This window comes from Cajanus cajan, chromosome 4, assembly GCF_000230855.2.
Source record: "Cajanus cajan strain Asha chromosome 4, NIPB_CcT2T_4, whole genome shotgun sequence".
Classification (NCBI taxonomy): domain Eukaryota; kingdom Viridiplantae; phylum Streptophyta; class Magnoliopsida; order Fabales; family Fabaceae; genus Cajanus; species Cajanus cajan.
In genome coordinates this window covers 70922510-70938891 of record NC_138520.1, presented here as the reverse complement: position 1 = coordinate 70938891, position 16382 = coordinate 70922510, and the positions used below count along the sequence as shown (strand labels likewise).

Here is a 16382-nt window from a genome sequence, read left to right as displayed (position 1 = left end):
TGTGTGTTGATCCTGTTGAGGATGATGATAGTGTTGTTATGTTGTAAGTTGTTTTAAACATGTGTTGTTAAAAGATGTGTAATATATGTGTTGTTTATCTTTTGTATCGGATGTGAAAATGATTATATAATTGTGTTTCTTATTTGATATTTATGAGTTGTTTATTGTCTCTAGCTTACCCTTGCGTGTTTCCATGTGGTTTGGACTGCGATGATCATACGTTGGTATGGGAGCAGGGCAGGGATAGGCTGGGAGATAGCTACAAGAGGCCACAGAAGGTGCCTGGAGAGGGATATTTTTTTTTAGGCTACCTTATAATAACATATTTTGTTGTATATAATTAGTTGTCGTTGGTTGCTCGATGAGCAACTTGTATTGTAAATATTTTATTATACTATTTTAGTATATATATTTCAGTAATGTGTAATATTGTTCGTAGTGTGATGACCATGGCGGGTCATTACACCCTACGTTACATTAATTTTATAATATTGATCACAATTTTTTTCCCTCTAATTTAAAGATTTTAGAAATTACTAACAAAATAAATTAATGTTCCATTAGAAATATTAAATATATTAAAAAATTAATTTATTAAACTTATGCAATATATGTTTATAAAATATATTGCAAAAAGTGATTAAATTAGTTATTATTAGATATTAAAGCTTCTTAATTATTAATATTTAATTAACAATATTATTAATTAAAAAATAAAATTTATATAATTAAATGAAAGTAAAACATAAATAAAAAAATTGTCTTAAATCTAAAACTTATTAGACACGACGCTGACATCATCAAACCAACAACAACAAAAAAATGGTAACATCATCAAACCAACAAATAACATTTACATGTCCATATATTATATTGATTATGTAAATTACACAATCTGTATAAAGGAAATTTTAATGTACAAAATGTTCATCTAAGAATAAAATAAAGTAGATCCATTGCATAAAGTTTTCAAGTGTTTCTCTTTTCCTGCAATAAACAAAAAGAGATATAATGACTGATGACAGCAATTGATGAATTAAACTCCATGTCTAAGATCCATATTTACATATTTTCTGCAAATTTTCTCTATTACAATAAAGACGGGGTTAATATACTTAAATCAAATGCTGAAGTTATAGTTACGGCAAAACGTGCACAAGTTATTTACTTGATATACCAATATTGTAAGTAGATGTTTAAAAGTGCTTCCTAAGAGTTTTTATTTTTTATTTTTTATTTTATTTATAAATATATTAGTTTATATAGTTCGATTAGATGCGAATTTCGACAAAAAAATCTTTTCTTCTACTCGTACCTGCCTAATAGTAATAGTAAAAAAACAATTTTTATTTTTTTTAAATCCGAAACTAAGTCATCTAAGAAAAAATCTAGACTAGATTGGTAATTCTTGTCCAACCCTACCAGCTACTATTTGACAGAAAGGAAAAGGTTGTAGATCAATTATTATATAAGTTGTTTTCAAGTTTAAGTATGTAATTGTATTAATTATTCAATAGATAATTTAAAAAAAATGTGGTACTGACCAAAAAAATTATTCCTTAAAAATGTAATTATATGTTCGATTCTACATGCATGTATAAGCATATACGATGAAACCACGTTTGTCCTAAATTTGCTAAAAAAAATGAAGAATATGCACATTGTAATTTTGCAAGTGCCACTCAAGACACCCAATTCACAATTTCTTTAATTAATAAAAGATAAAGCATCACTTTAGCATCTAAAATAATAAAATTATATAAGTAATTTCTTAAGTATCAAATATTTATCAGTTAGGTTTTCAAGTTGGTACATTTTACTAATATTAGGGATCAATTTGATATTTTTTTAATATCTGATGGATTACTTATAATAAATTTTTAGCATTTGAAAGTTACTTATATAATTTTCATATTTTAAAGATAGATAAAGTAAATACTTTGGGGATGAAATAGAAGGTTAGCTCGATTAATAAATGTAATTTGATTTTAGGGAGGGAAAAAAAAAAGAAGAAGAAAGAAGCAAAAGTAGAAAATTTGGGTTACTTATTTTCCCGGGTTGTATCGATTGGTTTTGGCGCCATCACTGTTCGTTCACTGTGCAACCCAAAACCCACACCCACTTTGCATTCTCTCTCTCTCTCTCTCTCTTTTAATTGCTTCTCTCTTTGCTCTTCTTACATCTCACAAATAAGGTACCCTCCCCTCTCTCTCTAACCCTTTTCTCCACTCTCTACGGTTCTGCCTCTAACGGTGAAATACATATTGTTGCTATTGTTTTTGAATCTGGGTCTGTCGGTTTTGTTTATTTTTCCAACTGGGATGTGAAATCCCATTTTTGTTTTTTGTAATTAACAATGAAAGGTTCAAGTTTTCGAAAGTGGGTCTGCATAACTAGGAATGGAAGTGAATCCAACATCTTTGTGATTGAAATTACCCTTCAGTGGAATGATGCCCAATTTACCAAATGTGAAATTTTGTCGAAAATTACTCTGTTGGAATAAGTTGCATTGCATTACTTGGTTTCCCAACCATTAATAGCTTTGAATTGGGAATCAAATCAGATTTTGGTTTTATTGGCCACATTGCTTGTGCTTTGTCTTCTCTTTGGGTTTTCCTCTGTCTGAACTTGATAATTTTGCGGTCACATGACGGTTTCATTACGAGAGAATGGTAGTTTTAAAAAACAAAAAAATGTTTTGTTGAATGATGTATGCGAGTGGTTGTGTTTCTCTTTTTGATTCTTGGTCCACTTTGTGTTCTGTCTATGACAGTCTTCCTTTAAGATTCTCGCAGATTTACTTATTTGGAAATCTGAATGTTATCTATGTATGTAAAATGGGAATCCGTTGGGTGAAGGATTCTGTGGTTCAGTTGTTGTTGGACCAACTTAATGTCATTTGCACACTGTATTTTCAGTTTTTGTTTAACTAGATATCACTGGAATTCTCAAACTTGTCTTGTTTCGTTAAGACTATCCTTGAAAGGAAACTTTCTTTTCATTCTAGGAATTTTTTTTATTGTCCGACATTGATGCTTTACATGAATGTGATCAGTGTTGCAATTATAGTCGAGTTTTTTACGCTTAGATTTTCATGGATTAGATAATATGCTTATGTTAATTGATGCCACTGAATGGAGGAACGACACTAAGGTTGTAATGATTTTGTTTTCTTTGGGAGGAAGGGGGTAGGGTGGTTGTAATATTCTGATGCACGAATTGTTAATATGGTATGGCTGAAAATGATAATAATATGGATTCTTCTATTTGGGTCAGGCTACATTTTTCCTTTTATGATTTTCGTTGGGTTTTGGGTCACCATTGTATGGTTAGTTCGGAACTACAATCACCAATTGGCATTCCTACATATTGCCTCATCCTTTTAATTCATTTCTAATTGATGGTTCCCTCATTGATCAGAAATTAAAGATCTTCAGCAGTTGAAATAATGGATAAAGACAAAACCCCACAACTCCCCAGAAGAATGACCAGGTCTTCAACTTCATCTTCTGTATCCACTTCAAATCACGTAGTTGCAGCAGAAGTAAATAGTCTTGAACCTCTAACGGTCAATGACCTTTTAGTTGTAGGAGATCCCATCAGTCTAGATGATATAATTTCTAGTTTTCCTGGTAGAAGTAGCCAGATTCGTGAGATTATGCGTCTTTTGGGACCTTTGAACTCACCAATGCTTCCTTTGTTTGTATATGGAGGTCCTTCTACTGGAAAAACCAGTATCATTCTTCAATTATTCAGGCATCTCAACCGGCCACTTGTTTATTCTAGTTGCAGGACATGCTATAACCATGGTATCTTGTTTGAATCTATTCTAAATCAGTTACTTCTCCATAGAAAAAATGCTGCCAATGGTTATTCAAATGCAAAACGCTGTGAAAGACCATCTGATTTTGTCAATTTTCTTCGGGAAGCATTGACCAATGTTGTAAACAATCTCAAGAAGTCAGAGAACTCGATCTCGAATAAGATGACAACAAAAGGGAAAATTGGAAATATGATCTACTTGGTGTTTGACAATTTTCAGCTTGTTAGGGAGTGGGAGAAGAGCTCTACTATATTGCCCCTGTTGTTTAATCTCTATGATATGCTAAAGATGCCTGAGGTGGGTCTGATTTTTATCAGCAATACTTCCCCAGATACCTTTTACTCTAACATGGGGTATGTAGAGCCTGTCCCCGTTTACTTTCCGGATTACACAGAAGGTGATATTCGTCAAATATTGTTGAGAAACCAATTGAACCAGAAGCTATATTCCTCATTTCTGGAGTAAGATATTTTATCCCTACATGACTTTCATTTTTCAGCTTTAGAAGATCTAATTATATATTAAGATTTCTGTCTCTTTTTTTGCAGTGTAGCTCTGCATTCTTTCTTTAGAATTACAAGTCAAGTTGGTCAATTGTCTGCTACCTTAAAGCCACTATATGAAAAATATTGTGAACCTTTAAGTGATAAGGGAAAGGGAGTTGCTCATAATTCAGAGATGAATTTGAGGCTGTCAACTCATATCAAGCCTCATATTTCCTCCGCTTTGAATGAGATATTTAAGATTTCATCTCTTGCTTCAACTGAAGCTAAGACCTGCAAGGAGGAAAAGTTGAAGGGAAAATCCAGGAGATCAGAGCAATCAGAAGAACTTGGCAGTCTTGATTTTCACATGTCTACTTGTGCAAAGTATCTTCTGATTTCAGCATTCCTTGCCTCCAGAAACCCAGCTACTCTTGATGCTTCACTTTTTGATTCCAGAGGTGGTTCTGATAATCGAAAGCGAAAGAGGAAGTAAGTATGATGGCTTAAATACCAAATTTTGTTGTTCTGACAACAAAGTAACATGATTCTGAGTTTTAGTTGTTGTATTGTCTGATTGAATGTCGTTTTGATGAAACTTATTCCTTTCACATTAGCATATGATCACCATGTGTCCATCTTTTCCTTGGTGGACTTGATAGTGATCAATATGTAATGTGAAAGGAACACCCCAAAACATGTGAAGTCTGCTGCCATCTTAACTCTGATCAGTTTTAATTATCATTTTTGCTTTCATTTTGTCTCTTTATTGAGCTCTGCTTATTTAGTTGTTGTCTGAGTTGTGCTTTTTCGTGTACAGGCCCTCTGAGAAAGCACTGGAACGGAAGGAAACTTTAGAAGAGGAACTGCTAATGAAAGGACCTGGAACTTTTCCATTGGAGAGGTTGTTAGCCATTTTTCAGTGCCTTGTATCAGTTGCAGAAGATTCATCTGATGACGACGAACAAAACAATAATGCATTAGGAGTTCAAAGTGGCAACGGCAGTCTAATGTCAGACATTCTTTTGCAGCTATCCAGTCTATGCAATGCTAATTTTATATTCAAAGGAAGAAGCTGTCCGATTGAAGGCTCAACTCGGTATCGATCAACCATATCTGAAGACCTGGCTTTGAAGGTGCCATCTTTTTCTCACCCAACACTCCCTTAATTCTTTGGTATTGTGTATGTAATGAATTTCAATAATGCTTTCAATTTTTATATACAGGTGGCAAGGAGCCTCAAGTTCCCATTATCAAAGTATTTGTATAGAAGTTAGTAATCTTTGACATGCACACATCTCAAAGCTTGGTTATCAATTTTTTCCTCTGATGGATCTGCCAAGAGTGTATACAATTACAACCTCTATTGTGCTCTACTATTATCAACATAAAATGGTTCGGATCCCCAAGAATGCTTGAAGCCAAACCAATGGTATAGAATATAATTGTGACCATGGCAGTTCATGGGGTGGATGGACAGTAATTAACAGTGAACATTTTGACTTGTTAGGATTTGATTTATTATTCCATGCCTTTTATATTTCTCCAAAGCTATTTTTAATATTGCGGATTGTAAGTTGTAAAGATCCTGAAAACATGTTGCTCTTTAGCTGATATAAAATTATATTACGGCACAAAATTTGTATTAACACTGTTGATGTCCTCAAAGGATTGCCCCAGGCTTGAGGAATGTTTAATGTTGGGGAATAAACAAATTCTTTCTGGCATATCTTGATGGTTGTGTTGAGTTGTAGATTTTTTTGGCACGAATATCATAATGTATAAAGAACAATGTGAATGTTCCTCTATATGAAATCATACTGTCTTTAAAGTTGGCGTGTAGTGTGAAATTTATCGCATGGAAAATGGTTGGATGCACATATACTTTATGCATTACAATGGAATATATGACCATGTTGAAGTGCTATTGGGAAACCAATTGGTTAGACAGGTTTAACCATTAACTCAACCATCTACTTTTCAATTCAAGCTAATTAAATCAGTGTAAACCCTAAACACTCATTGAGTTATTAGTTAAATTATATATATGGGGAAGAATCAAATCATATTTGTATAATTTTTATTAATTATTATATTTCTTAATAGTTTTATATTAAAAATGAATTTTATCAATCTAACTGTTAAAGTATAACTCGTAAGTGTGAGTTTTGAAAGTTTTATTTTTATTATAAAGTTATTTAGTGGTATAATAATTAGTAAAAATTATATCATTGTTATTTGATTCCTCTCATATATATATATATATATATATATATATATATATATATATATATATATATAGAAGAGACTACTTTAAGAGTAATCTTTTAAAATTTGTTTCATTCAATATTTCATTTTTTATACTAAATTTTAACGATTTAATCGTTAAATTAAAAAAAATTTATTAGATGGATTAAATTTGCAAATTCTTTAAAAAATTAAAAACTATTTGATATTTCATTTCATTAATTTAAAATTGATGAATAATTATAAAAATATTTTATAGTTGATTTGAGTTAATGAAATAGAGTATCATAATTTTCAAACTTTTTAAAAATTTGTAAATTTGATCTATATATTAAGAATGTTTAATTCAATAGTTAGATCATTAAAATTTAATGTAAAACATAATTTATTGAGTGAAATGTATGTAAACTAGTTGTTGAAATAAGTGGACACCTCTTATATATATATATATATATATATACACATATATACAAAAGAGGAATTAAATGACACCAATATAACTTTTATCAACTATTATATTATTCAATAACTTTATATTAGACGTGAATCCTGTTGATCTAATCGTTCAATTGTAACTTTATATTACTTTGATGTATTAAATCATTTTAGATTAATATGAAATTTTGTATATTTAAGAGTAAGAAACTTTCAATTTAAAAGTGAGTTTTGAAAAATAGTTATTTAATTAAATGTTATTGAGTGGTATATTAGTTTATAAAAAATTACATCACAAATATGAAGGTTATATTGTTTGATAAAAACATTAAGATCAGTAATATCATATAAAATTATGATCCGATTATAATCATTTTTTAGTGTTAAGTATCTTGTCATAATTCTTTTACGGCATTGCTAACTAAATATATACATGCTTTTGTGAGATATTTTTAAAATGAATAAAAAAGTGTATTCTTTCGTAAAAGTACATATCTATTCATGAAAATACGTAAATATGAAAGGTTGCATCCTTTAAATAAAAAATTATGTTATTTTGGAAAATTTGTATCTATTAATTAAAAGATGCCAATATTATTTCATGAAAGGACGTGGCTCTCCACTTAGAGAGACGTGTTTCTTTTAAGGTTTTATTTCTTCAAAATTATAAATAAAAAAGAAAAAAAGTTGATCCATAAAGAGAACTAATTTGCATGCAAATAAAAAGGACATAGTCATCGACAATATACAATAATTCAGAAAATAAGCAAAACATTTACGTGGCAAAAGAACAAGCTTTCGTTTCAAATTCTATTTATATATTTATAATATATAAAAGTTGAAGTGGGTGTTATGACATTGATATGTATACTCACTTTATACTTTAGTTTTATATAGCCAACTAAGCTTCTTTTTCATGAGTTGTCTTCGTATAAATGTTAATTAGGAGATCCAAGTTTTACTCTAAAGAGGCGTTAATTTTTAGTTTTCGATGAATATAAGAGTGACAATGTTTAGTTTATTATTTAAAAAATAATATTATCTAATATTGTTTATTAAGTAATGTTTTCAGATAACATATTTTTCTTATGTTTTTCACAAAATTGGTTCCGTGGAGGTACGACTTTCCCAAATTAATAGAATAGTTTTATTGTAATAAAAATATCATATTTTTCTCATTAACACATTTATTTTGATAAATAATTAATATTTTTGGAAAAAATATATAAATATTTTTAAGAAAATAAATTTTATTCATTCTTATAAATCATGATTATCAAGATTCATGTTTTCCCTCTACTAAATGCATCATCTCTCTCTATCTATCTATATATATATATATATATATTCGTGCAAAATGCAACATGTGAATTTTGATTAATTAAAGAACTTAAACGAGAATTCTCTTCACATTCTTTCAAAAAAAAAATTAGTGAAACATGCCTGACCTATTTTATATATAAAAAAAAGCTAAAGTAAAAAGTGCCTCTAATTTGAGGCAAATAAAATAATTAAATCCTTTTAAATATATATCGTAATAACAATAGTAAGGAAAATTAAATAAAAAAATATTAATATATTGTAAAATTTAATCATTTGATCGTGAAAATAGTAATATTTATAATAATATATAAAAAAAAATTCATAATTTTTCAACTTTGTAATTTTCTCATCCTAAAACATTAAGATAATTACTTTGTAACTTATCCTTCCCAAATCATTAACAAGACAGAAGTACCTTTTTTTACTAGTTGGGTATAATATATTTAAAATTCTATATTATGACTTCTAATTACTGCATATATAATTTATAATATATAGTATATTGACAATAATTTATGTGTATTACATGTTTAAAGAAAAAGATGAATAATCTAATATTCTAATTTACATCTAGGCTTCACATGAGGTAGTTTATTCAAATAACATGTATGCTGTGAACTTGTGCATGCTTATATAAAGTTTTACAGGAGGAAATTGCCCACTTACTTTCTCTACAGAAAGCACTTAATTAAGTTCATGGAACAAGGGCCAAGTAAAGCGAGTTTGACTATAAAGTAAGCAAGAAAAAATGTATCTAACATTAACTTAATTTAAAGTGTATTGTAAGCTTAACTTACTAAAATCTTAAGGGTAGATACACTTTTACTTGCTCATCTTAGAGACAAACTCACTTTAGAGTAGTATTGCTGTGGAAAAGGTACAAAATTAATCCAAGATTTCTTGGAGACATTTTTTTTATAGGCCATGGTTTAAGGTGAAAACTTCCATGGTGTATCTTTTTTTTTTTTTCTTACTTTTTGAGGGGTTTAATCTTCCAAGACATGTTTGGTCATCTGATTAGTGTTCCATCTGTTTCTATATTTCCATGGCTATGATATAGGCTACACCTTTCTTGACATGTCATCTTTAATCAAGAATTTTCTCCCCAGTCGAAAAGATATTCCAGACCAATGTGCCAATTATGTACAATGCAACAGCAACCTTAAAAACATCATTCCAAGAACCTGCAACAAAAGGTCACATAATTGAAAACTATGAAAAAGTTACAAAAAAAAAAAAAAGTAGACTCCAAAATGAAAGTGGGGAACTCTTAGACCTCGCTGGAGTATGAAACCAGTTGCTGCTGTACCAAAGACACCAGCAAGCACTCCTGCTGTATTCGATAGTCCAAGCAATACACCCTGAAATTGAAAATGAAACTAGTGAACATTCTGATAATGTATGACTGTAGGAGTGTCAAGAAGAATAATTCAAGCCAAGTGTATCGCATTACAGTTTTGGAAAACATTGCACTAACACCCCTTAGACATTACAATAATCCCTTTAATTGTTTGAAAAACATTAAACTGTATCTCCTATAAGGAAGGTTGTTGTAAACATTAAAAAAACATGAGGTTGCTTGCAATCTCACAATACGTCAGGAGTGTCATGGTAATTACTCTATTAGTTATTGAACACTTTTAAGGTCATAGTTGACAGTTTATCGGTCCCTGTCCATGTAAATTAGGAAACTAATTACTCACAGCATAGCGTGGTCCGATGTCTTGGTGATTGGAATACAGACCAGATTGTGAGAATGCATCAGATCCCTGTCAAGAAAATAACAGATTATGGTTTAGTTTAGGAGATTATGCATAAATTTGAACCATGTAGAGTCTAGAGACACTAATGCTTCACAATCAGTAGAGAACTTGCAACATAAAAAATTCAAGAATAGAGGAAACTCAAACTCAGGAATATATGTTGATGTAGTTCAGACCTGACTACATGCCATGCACAGTACAGCCATGGCAGGTGTTTTGACATGGCTCAGCTGAGTAAGGAAAAAGGCAGGTCCCAGGAACCCGATTGATTGCATGATCTGCAAACTCAAAAGTATTAAAAGCAGAATCATTTTGAAGAGTGCAATGAATGCAAAATATTTCCTTATATTGAGCACTGAAATGTATAGAAGTTGGCCATGCATCAGCTACAAGCAGTGATTTTCTTGCCTTTCGTACAACTGTTATGGAGAGGCCTTTTCTCACTAGTGTGTCAGCAATCCACCCGCCAATATTTGCAAAAGCAGCCATGGTTAACCATGGAAGAACACACAAGAGCCCTGATTCAGTGAGGTTGAACTTCAGAACCTGAGAAAATGGTCCATTAGTCTATTCATTCAATGGACTAAATGGGGAAATGTAATGTACTAAATACTAATGAGTTCATTGCAAAGATACATGCAAGTATAGAAAGTGATGTTAAATTTATAAATAAAAAAAGGTTAATACCTGATTATAGTAAGTAGGCATCCAGGTTAAAAGAATAAATGTCCCCCAATTGTGACAGAAGTGGGAGATTATTAGAGCCCAGACAGGTGCTTTTGATAAAATTAATTTCCAAGGAATGTCAGAAACAGGTGCATTTGATGCATTGCCTTCCAATATGAGCCTTTTCTCCTCTACCCCAAGATCAGGGTCATCTTTTGGTGTGCTATATGCCTGGAAGACCCCAACCGAGAGGAAATGAAATGAAATGAGCTAACATGCTAAGCAGGAACTAAAGAGTACCCCTCATTTAGAAATTTCATGAACAATGATACGGTGTTGCCACCAAAATAGAATTTCAGAGACATTGTGCAAGATGGATCCTATATCCAGTCAATGGATCATGGATTCTTGAACATTTGCTATTATGTCACAGATGGAATAAAAGAGTAAAGAGAGAGGAAACAGAGAATTTATGTGGTTTGCCTAATGTAACGTATATCCTCGGATAGTCAAGAGATTCTACTAATTTTTGCACATAGAACAAATAAAGTCTTATGTTTTTATACAATAAACCAACCCCTTCTTCTTCTCCTAATTTTAAACCCCGCAGTATGCCATAATTTCATGGATACATTTGCCTTCTAAATTTGAGCTATCAAATGTTGGGTTGTTTCATGATTTGGGTCATCCTATTAAACATAAAATTCAAGACATCTTAACATTTGCATTGCATACTGGCTAATTTGAACTCATATACTATGCAACTCTTTTGAGACTGTCCCTTAATTAATCAGTAGTTGTAAGAAGGGAAGGTACTTTGGTTCCTCCTCTCTAACTCTTTGAAAATGAAGTAGATTTTCATTGATATTATGTGAAAGGTGACTTACCTTTCTCAACCACAAGGCAAACCAGATACTTCCAAGGGATCCAAAAGAGTAAAACACTGATGGCCACCCAAAATTTTGGATTAGCACTGGTGAGAATGCCAAGCCAACCACAGAACCAAGGTACATGCCACTATATACTAGGGCAAGTGATCTGCTTCTCTCTGAAACTGGAATCCACTTGGAAAGCATATTATTCATAGCAGGCATGGCAACACCCTGAAAACAAAGAATTGGCATAATTTGGTGCTAAATCATAGGACTGAGACTCATGTCTATATTCTGCATAGACTTCGAACATGAGGTAATTCATATGAGAAAATATCATCCACTTGATTGTATTATTTGAGACAGAATCAAAGATAGATTAATTTTAGTGGGTGGAGGGAGTATAAACCATGAAAGGTGTGTTTGTCCATATTGGCTGAATTTAAGTATCCTTGTGCATCACTTTCCCTGTCTGTTTTAAAGGAGAAAAAAGTTCATGCTTTCATGTTAGTTTTCCATGTTTTTCTTCTTGCTTGTTGGATGGATAGTTGCAACTTGCCAGCAATCTTATCTACCTAAAGTTCATAATAAATCTTGTTAGAGCCTAAACGATTGAAACGCCAAAATTTTGATGAGTAAGTGAGCACCAAAACATTATGACTTATTCATGGAATTTTATGAAAAACTGATACGTTTATCAAGTGTGCAAAATCCTCAAAAGTATTTCATAAAATGTCTGATAGATCAAGACTCAAGCATCTGTACATCCTAGTGTTTTACTGAGTTGAGGCGTATGCTATCCAAAGCATCTTAAAAGATTGTTAAGACGATTCAAAACTACAGAAATACATGAGAAAACTCGAGAACTATAAGAAAACCACTTTTTGAAGAATGTGCCTATATATCCTGAAAGAAGATGTGATAATGGACTTTCAGAAGTTCGGAACATGTGGTAGAATGCGAGCTCAGTATAAAAAGTTTCATCTAAATGGATTACAAAACAGAGAACACAACTGCCAGGTCTAAGAACAAAACTGTTTTTCTACAAGGAGACTAGACGGAAAGTCTATTTGCATTAAATGCATGGTTTAATGTAAAACTAGCATTTTTTAAGAACGACAAGCTTCTTCTCCAATGGTTAGATGAATGTTTTGAGCTATAAATACCAAAGAATGAAGAGTTAAAGATAGCAAGCTACCAAACTTCATTAATGCAGATTCAAAGCTCCATATTTTTTTCATTCTTCGTATAAACCATAGAACACTAGTTCATTTCAGCAAAAAAAATAAAATAAAATAGAAAATTAGTTCATAAATAGCTATCATGAGTCATTCTTATATCTTTAGATAGCATTAAATTTATTTTTTTATTTTTTTCTTGAGTTTTCTTTTGAGAAAGAGAAACTTAAAGAAGGTTGAACACAAATTCTTTAATTATTAAGCTAGAGAGGCTGGTGAAAAAAAAAATTACTTGGGCTGAGAGGTAAATACTGTGAGTGTAAAACAGTTAGGACAAAGTTCTATTGACACTCATCCTTTCTCTTTATAAAATGTTTTGTAAAATAAAAAAAAAATGACCATATGAACTTAGTTGTGGAAACCAAGTTAATCAAACCATGGAAGTAGGGTACATATACAATAGACTAACCTCACCAATCCCCATAAAGGCACGCATAATAAGCAAATAAGGGAGGCCAACTCTTGCAGCAATAGGTGTTAAAACTGTTGCCATTGACCACCAGACAACTCCAAAACCTAGCACTAGCTTCCCACCAAGTTTGTCTGCCCATATGCCACCAAGGATCTAAACCCAAAAAACAAACAACATTGTATAAATGTGAGTATGAAACTATGAAAAAGACAGTTAAAGATCCAAAATACTAGGATGTGTTCTTTTAAGAAACATAAAAAAACTATGCCAGGTTCAACCAGCACCGGTATTCTAATGCATACTAGAAGATAAGTATATGAGATCAATTTGATGTTAGACCAATATGTTCTAGGTAGTGGGTATAGCAGTCACACCTGAGTAAGTAGATAGCCCCAGAAAAAAGATGACTGAATTAGGCCAACTGTTGCACTGTTCCAGTTAAATTCTTGTGACATCGGAAGTATTGCTATGCTCATATTCACCTATATATTATAAAGAACAATTAAAACATATGAGAATACACACTAGTAATTCATACTAAGTTATCAAGAATATGGAATTTAAAAACACAACTAAATGTTAAATGCTTAATACAATCGAAGGAATTTGGATCCTCTCATGTTACTTTCTAACATGACGTCATGTTATAAGACAAAGACACAAGCAATTATAGTAGGATCTACCATTATTTATGTATGGTCTATTGAATTTGCTTTTGTGTCTTTCTCCCTCATAACATCAAATTTTCCTCTTAATAAATAACATGAGAGGATTCAAATCCTAACTTAAGGAGAAAGCATAGTGTAACAACTTCTGCATGGAAAAGTAGTACATTGTAAGTAGTAGAGCCAACTCAAGAAAATATGAAGGAATGAACATATTGGGAATGTGAGACATGGTAAACATGAATACAAAGTAATTTAGATTTTGGATGCCAAAAGAAGACACTCACACGGTCCATGTTGCACAGCAGAAATGCTGCGAAACACAGCAATACAATAACCCAGCGCTTAGGAAACTGCTGCCACCAAGAAGATACTTGTGGAACATTTCCTTCCAGGAGAACGGCTTCACCTGTCCCTTCAGTTGATGCCAGAGAATCCATCTTTGTTTCTGCAATATCATAATCCTCGGACTTGTAATGAACACAAGCGGTATTCACCTTACCAAGTTTGCTTAAACCTAGTCCATACACTGCTCTTGGTTGAATAAGGCTACTGCTGTAGGGATCTGAAGAGAGGTAGCATTGACACCTTCTGCTGGCCTTAAGTTTCAAGTTCATGCAGTGGATGGATTTCTGGGATAGTGGAGAATAATGCTGCACTTCATCATGAAATGTTGGTATTGGTTTTGACACTTTCTCATTCAAAGGATCTTTAGCATGATGAAAACACATCCCATAACGCACACCAAATACACAAGAACTGCCCCTTCTTTGAGGTGATAGATCCTTTCCCAATTGATATACACTTCCTGCCCATATCAAACAGTTGCTAAAATTTGTTCATATTTTACCATAGTGATCTATATAAAGCAAGTTTAGAGGGTTTCAAGAGGAGCAAAATCCAACCTAATACATACATCATTTCAATCTTACCATAATTTCCATGTATTGCTCAATAATATGTATTCTCTCATCAAACTAAAACACAAAAGAAGTTATCCATGTTTCCCTCAGTCCATAATTTTATCATATTGTAATTATTATGCGTCAAATAACATCAAAAGTCTCGGTTTTAGAAGACGGAATGTCTAATGTTTTTTAACCCAATGAACTCATTGGATTGTTTCAAACTGAACGACCAAGAATGTCTCAGAAGAGGTGATTTGCTGCTGAGTTCTATAATTGAGAATAACAAAAACATCTGTGAATACTCAAAGTTTCATATCTGAAGCAAGTTTTCAAGAAACAACTGGTTTTAGCAAAAGTCACTCTAAGCAAATGTTGGCACAGAAAATAAAAGCGCCACCACCATTCCCTCTCCCCACTGCTCTAAAAATATTGTGGGAAAAATTGTTTTGGACAACAAAATCATCGATATCTAACTTGAACGTTTTGATGTTACTATCTACACCTCAATGAATATACTACTTGGCACTAAAATATAACCCTGAAGAGTAGACTGAATTCTGTGCCAAATAACTTTCAATCCTAACAATAAAATAAAGACAAACACATTCTCCAGCAAAGAGCAAGCTTATAAGCAAAATGAACACAACAAGTAGAAAATTTAACTCATAAGGATAATTTAATAGAAGTAATATTTAAAAAAAAAATAGAAATAGTAGAGTGAAAATGAATGATGGTTGAGGAAGAAGAACCTGGTCCAATGAAAGAAGTGAAGTTCCTGTTGGAAACCAAACCACCCATAGCCATTGGTAATGCAACTGAGGAGCTATGAAAGTGAGAAATGAAGGGTATTACTCTTACACCATGTCACAGCACAACAACAACATAATTCAAATTCTACAAAATTATATCATTTTCATGTCATCCATCGAAATCTATCCAATTCTCCCATGCTCTCAGGGATTGGATAAGCAAACTGTAGAACCTGTTTTCCAAACATTATAAATAAATAAATAAAATTATTTTTTCTTATTTTATTTCCATAGAATCATAATAATCATTTTTCATGATAACTAATTTTTTAATGGATTTTTTTTTTTTTGCGCTTTTTAAGCAATAGAAAGTGGTTGAGAGAGTGACACGTGGCACATAATCCTTGTAAATAAAAGCCACTTTACGGGAAATAATGAAACTTTTTAAGTACCCCTTTGGTTTCATGTGATTTTAGTGTCGATAGATGTTAACAGGAAGTGAACATAGGGTTATTATAGGAATTTTGAAATTTGAAACATAGTCTTGACAGCTTGAACCTGCCGGAAAGCGCAAAATAATACATTTTTTTTAATAAATGGTCATTTTGATTTTTAATTTAAGAAATGTTATATATTATTCTATAAAACTATTATAACTATATAAAATATGTTATAACTTTTTAAAGTTTAAAATAATAATTACATAATTAATCATAAATTTGAAAATATATGACTAAAATAACAATATTAATATATATTCAACAAAATAATCATAAAAAATTAAATTTAAAGACTTATT

General features: G+C 31.6%; 2 protein-coding genes across 3 annotated transcripts; one reads left to right on the top strand and one right to left on the bottom strand.

Annotated features, from left to right (window-relative positions):
* Nucleotides 1-2069: 2069 nt before the first annotated feature.
* Nucleotides 2070-6157, top strand: ORC5 (origin recognition complex protein 5). Of its 2 annotated transcripts, XM_020362973.3 has the most exons (5): nt 2070-2194; nt 3421-4284; nt 4372-4797; nt 5126-5441; nt 5532-6157. In XM_020362973.3, exons 2-5 carry the CDS (start codon nt 3449-3451, stop codon nt 5580-5582), a joined length of 1629 nt encoding a protein of 542 aa, XP_020218562.1. In that variant the 5' UTR covers nt 2070-2194; nt 3421-3448; the 3' UTR covers nt 5583-6157. The 2 variants fall into 2 exon arrangements, with proteins under 2 accessions (XP_020218562.1, XP_082929100.1); XM_083072974.1 differs by lacking the exon at nt 2070-2194 and having other exon boundaries at nt 2205-4284; nt 5532-6156.
* A 2634-nt stretch (nt 6158-8791) lies between these two features.
* LOC109802326 (ascorbate transporter, chloroplastic) lies at nt 8792-15825 on the bottom strand. The gene is made up of 11 exons (XM_020363643.3): nt 15584-15825; nt 14214-14734; nt 13636-13743; nt 13259-13414; nt 11627-11842; nt 10761-10970; nt 10482-10619; nt 10250-10351; nt 10014-10079; nt 9587-9671; nt 8792-9494 (listed from the first exon to the last, which is right to left on the bottom strand). The coding sequence occupies exons 1-11, from the start codon at nt 15636-15638 to the stop codon at nt 9397-9399; spliced, it is 1755 nt and encodes a 584-aa protein (XP_020219232.1). The 5' UTR covers nt 15639-15825; the 3' UTR covers nt 8792-9396.
* Between the last annotated feature and the right edge of the window lie 557 nt (nt 15826-16382).

What these genes read in the sequence shown, in the direction of transcription:
- ORC5 (XM_020362973.3), top strand. Translation starts at nt 3,449, where the DNA reads ATGGATAAAGACAAAACCCCACAACTCCCCAGAAGAATGACCAGGTCT. An exon ending in CTATATTCCTCATTTCTGGA is followed by an intron (nt 4,285 to 4,371) that starts GTAAGATATTTT and finishes CTTTTTTTGCAG; the next exon opens with TGTAGCTCTGCATTCTTTCT. An exon ending in AATCGAAAGCGAAAGAGGAA is followed by an intron (nt 4,798 to 5,125) that starts GTAAGTATGATG and finishes TTTCGTGTACAG; the next exon opens with GCCCTCTGAGAAAGCACTGG.
- LOC109802326 (XM_020363643.3), bottom strand. Translation starts at nt 15,638, where the DNA reads ATGGCTATGGGTGGTTTGGTTTCCAACAGGAACTTCACTTCTTTCATT. An exon ending in TGCTGTGCAACATGGACCGT is followed by an intron (nt 13,744 to 14,213) that starts GTGAGTGTCTTC and finishes TATAATATATAG; the next exon opens with GTGAATATGAGCATAGCAAT. An exon ending in TGCCTACTTACTATAATCAG is followed by an intron (nt 10,620 to 10,760) that starts GTATTAACCTTT and finishes CCATTTTCTCAG; the next exon opens with GTTCTGAAGTTCAACCTCAC.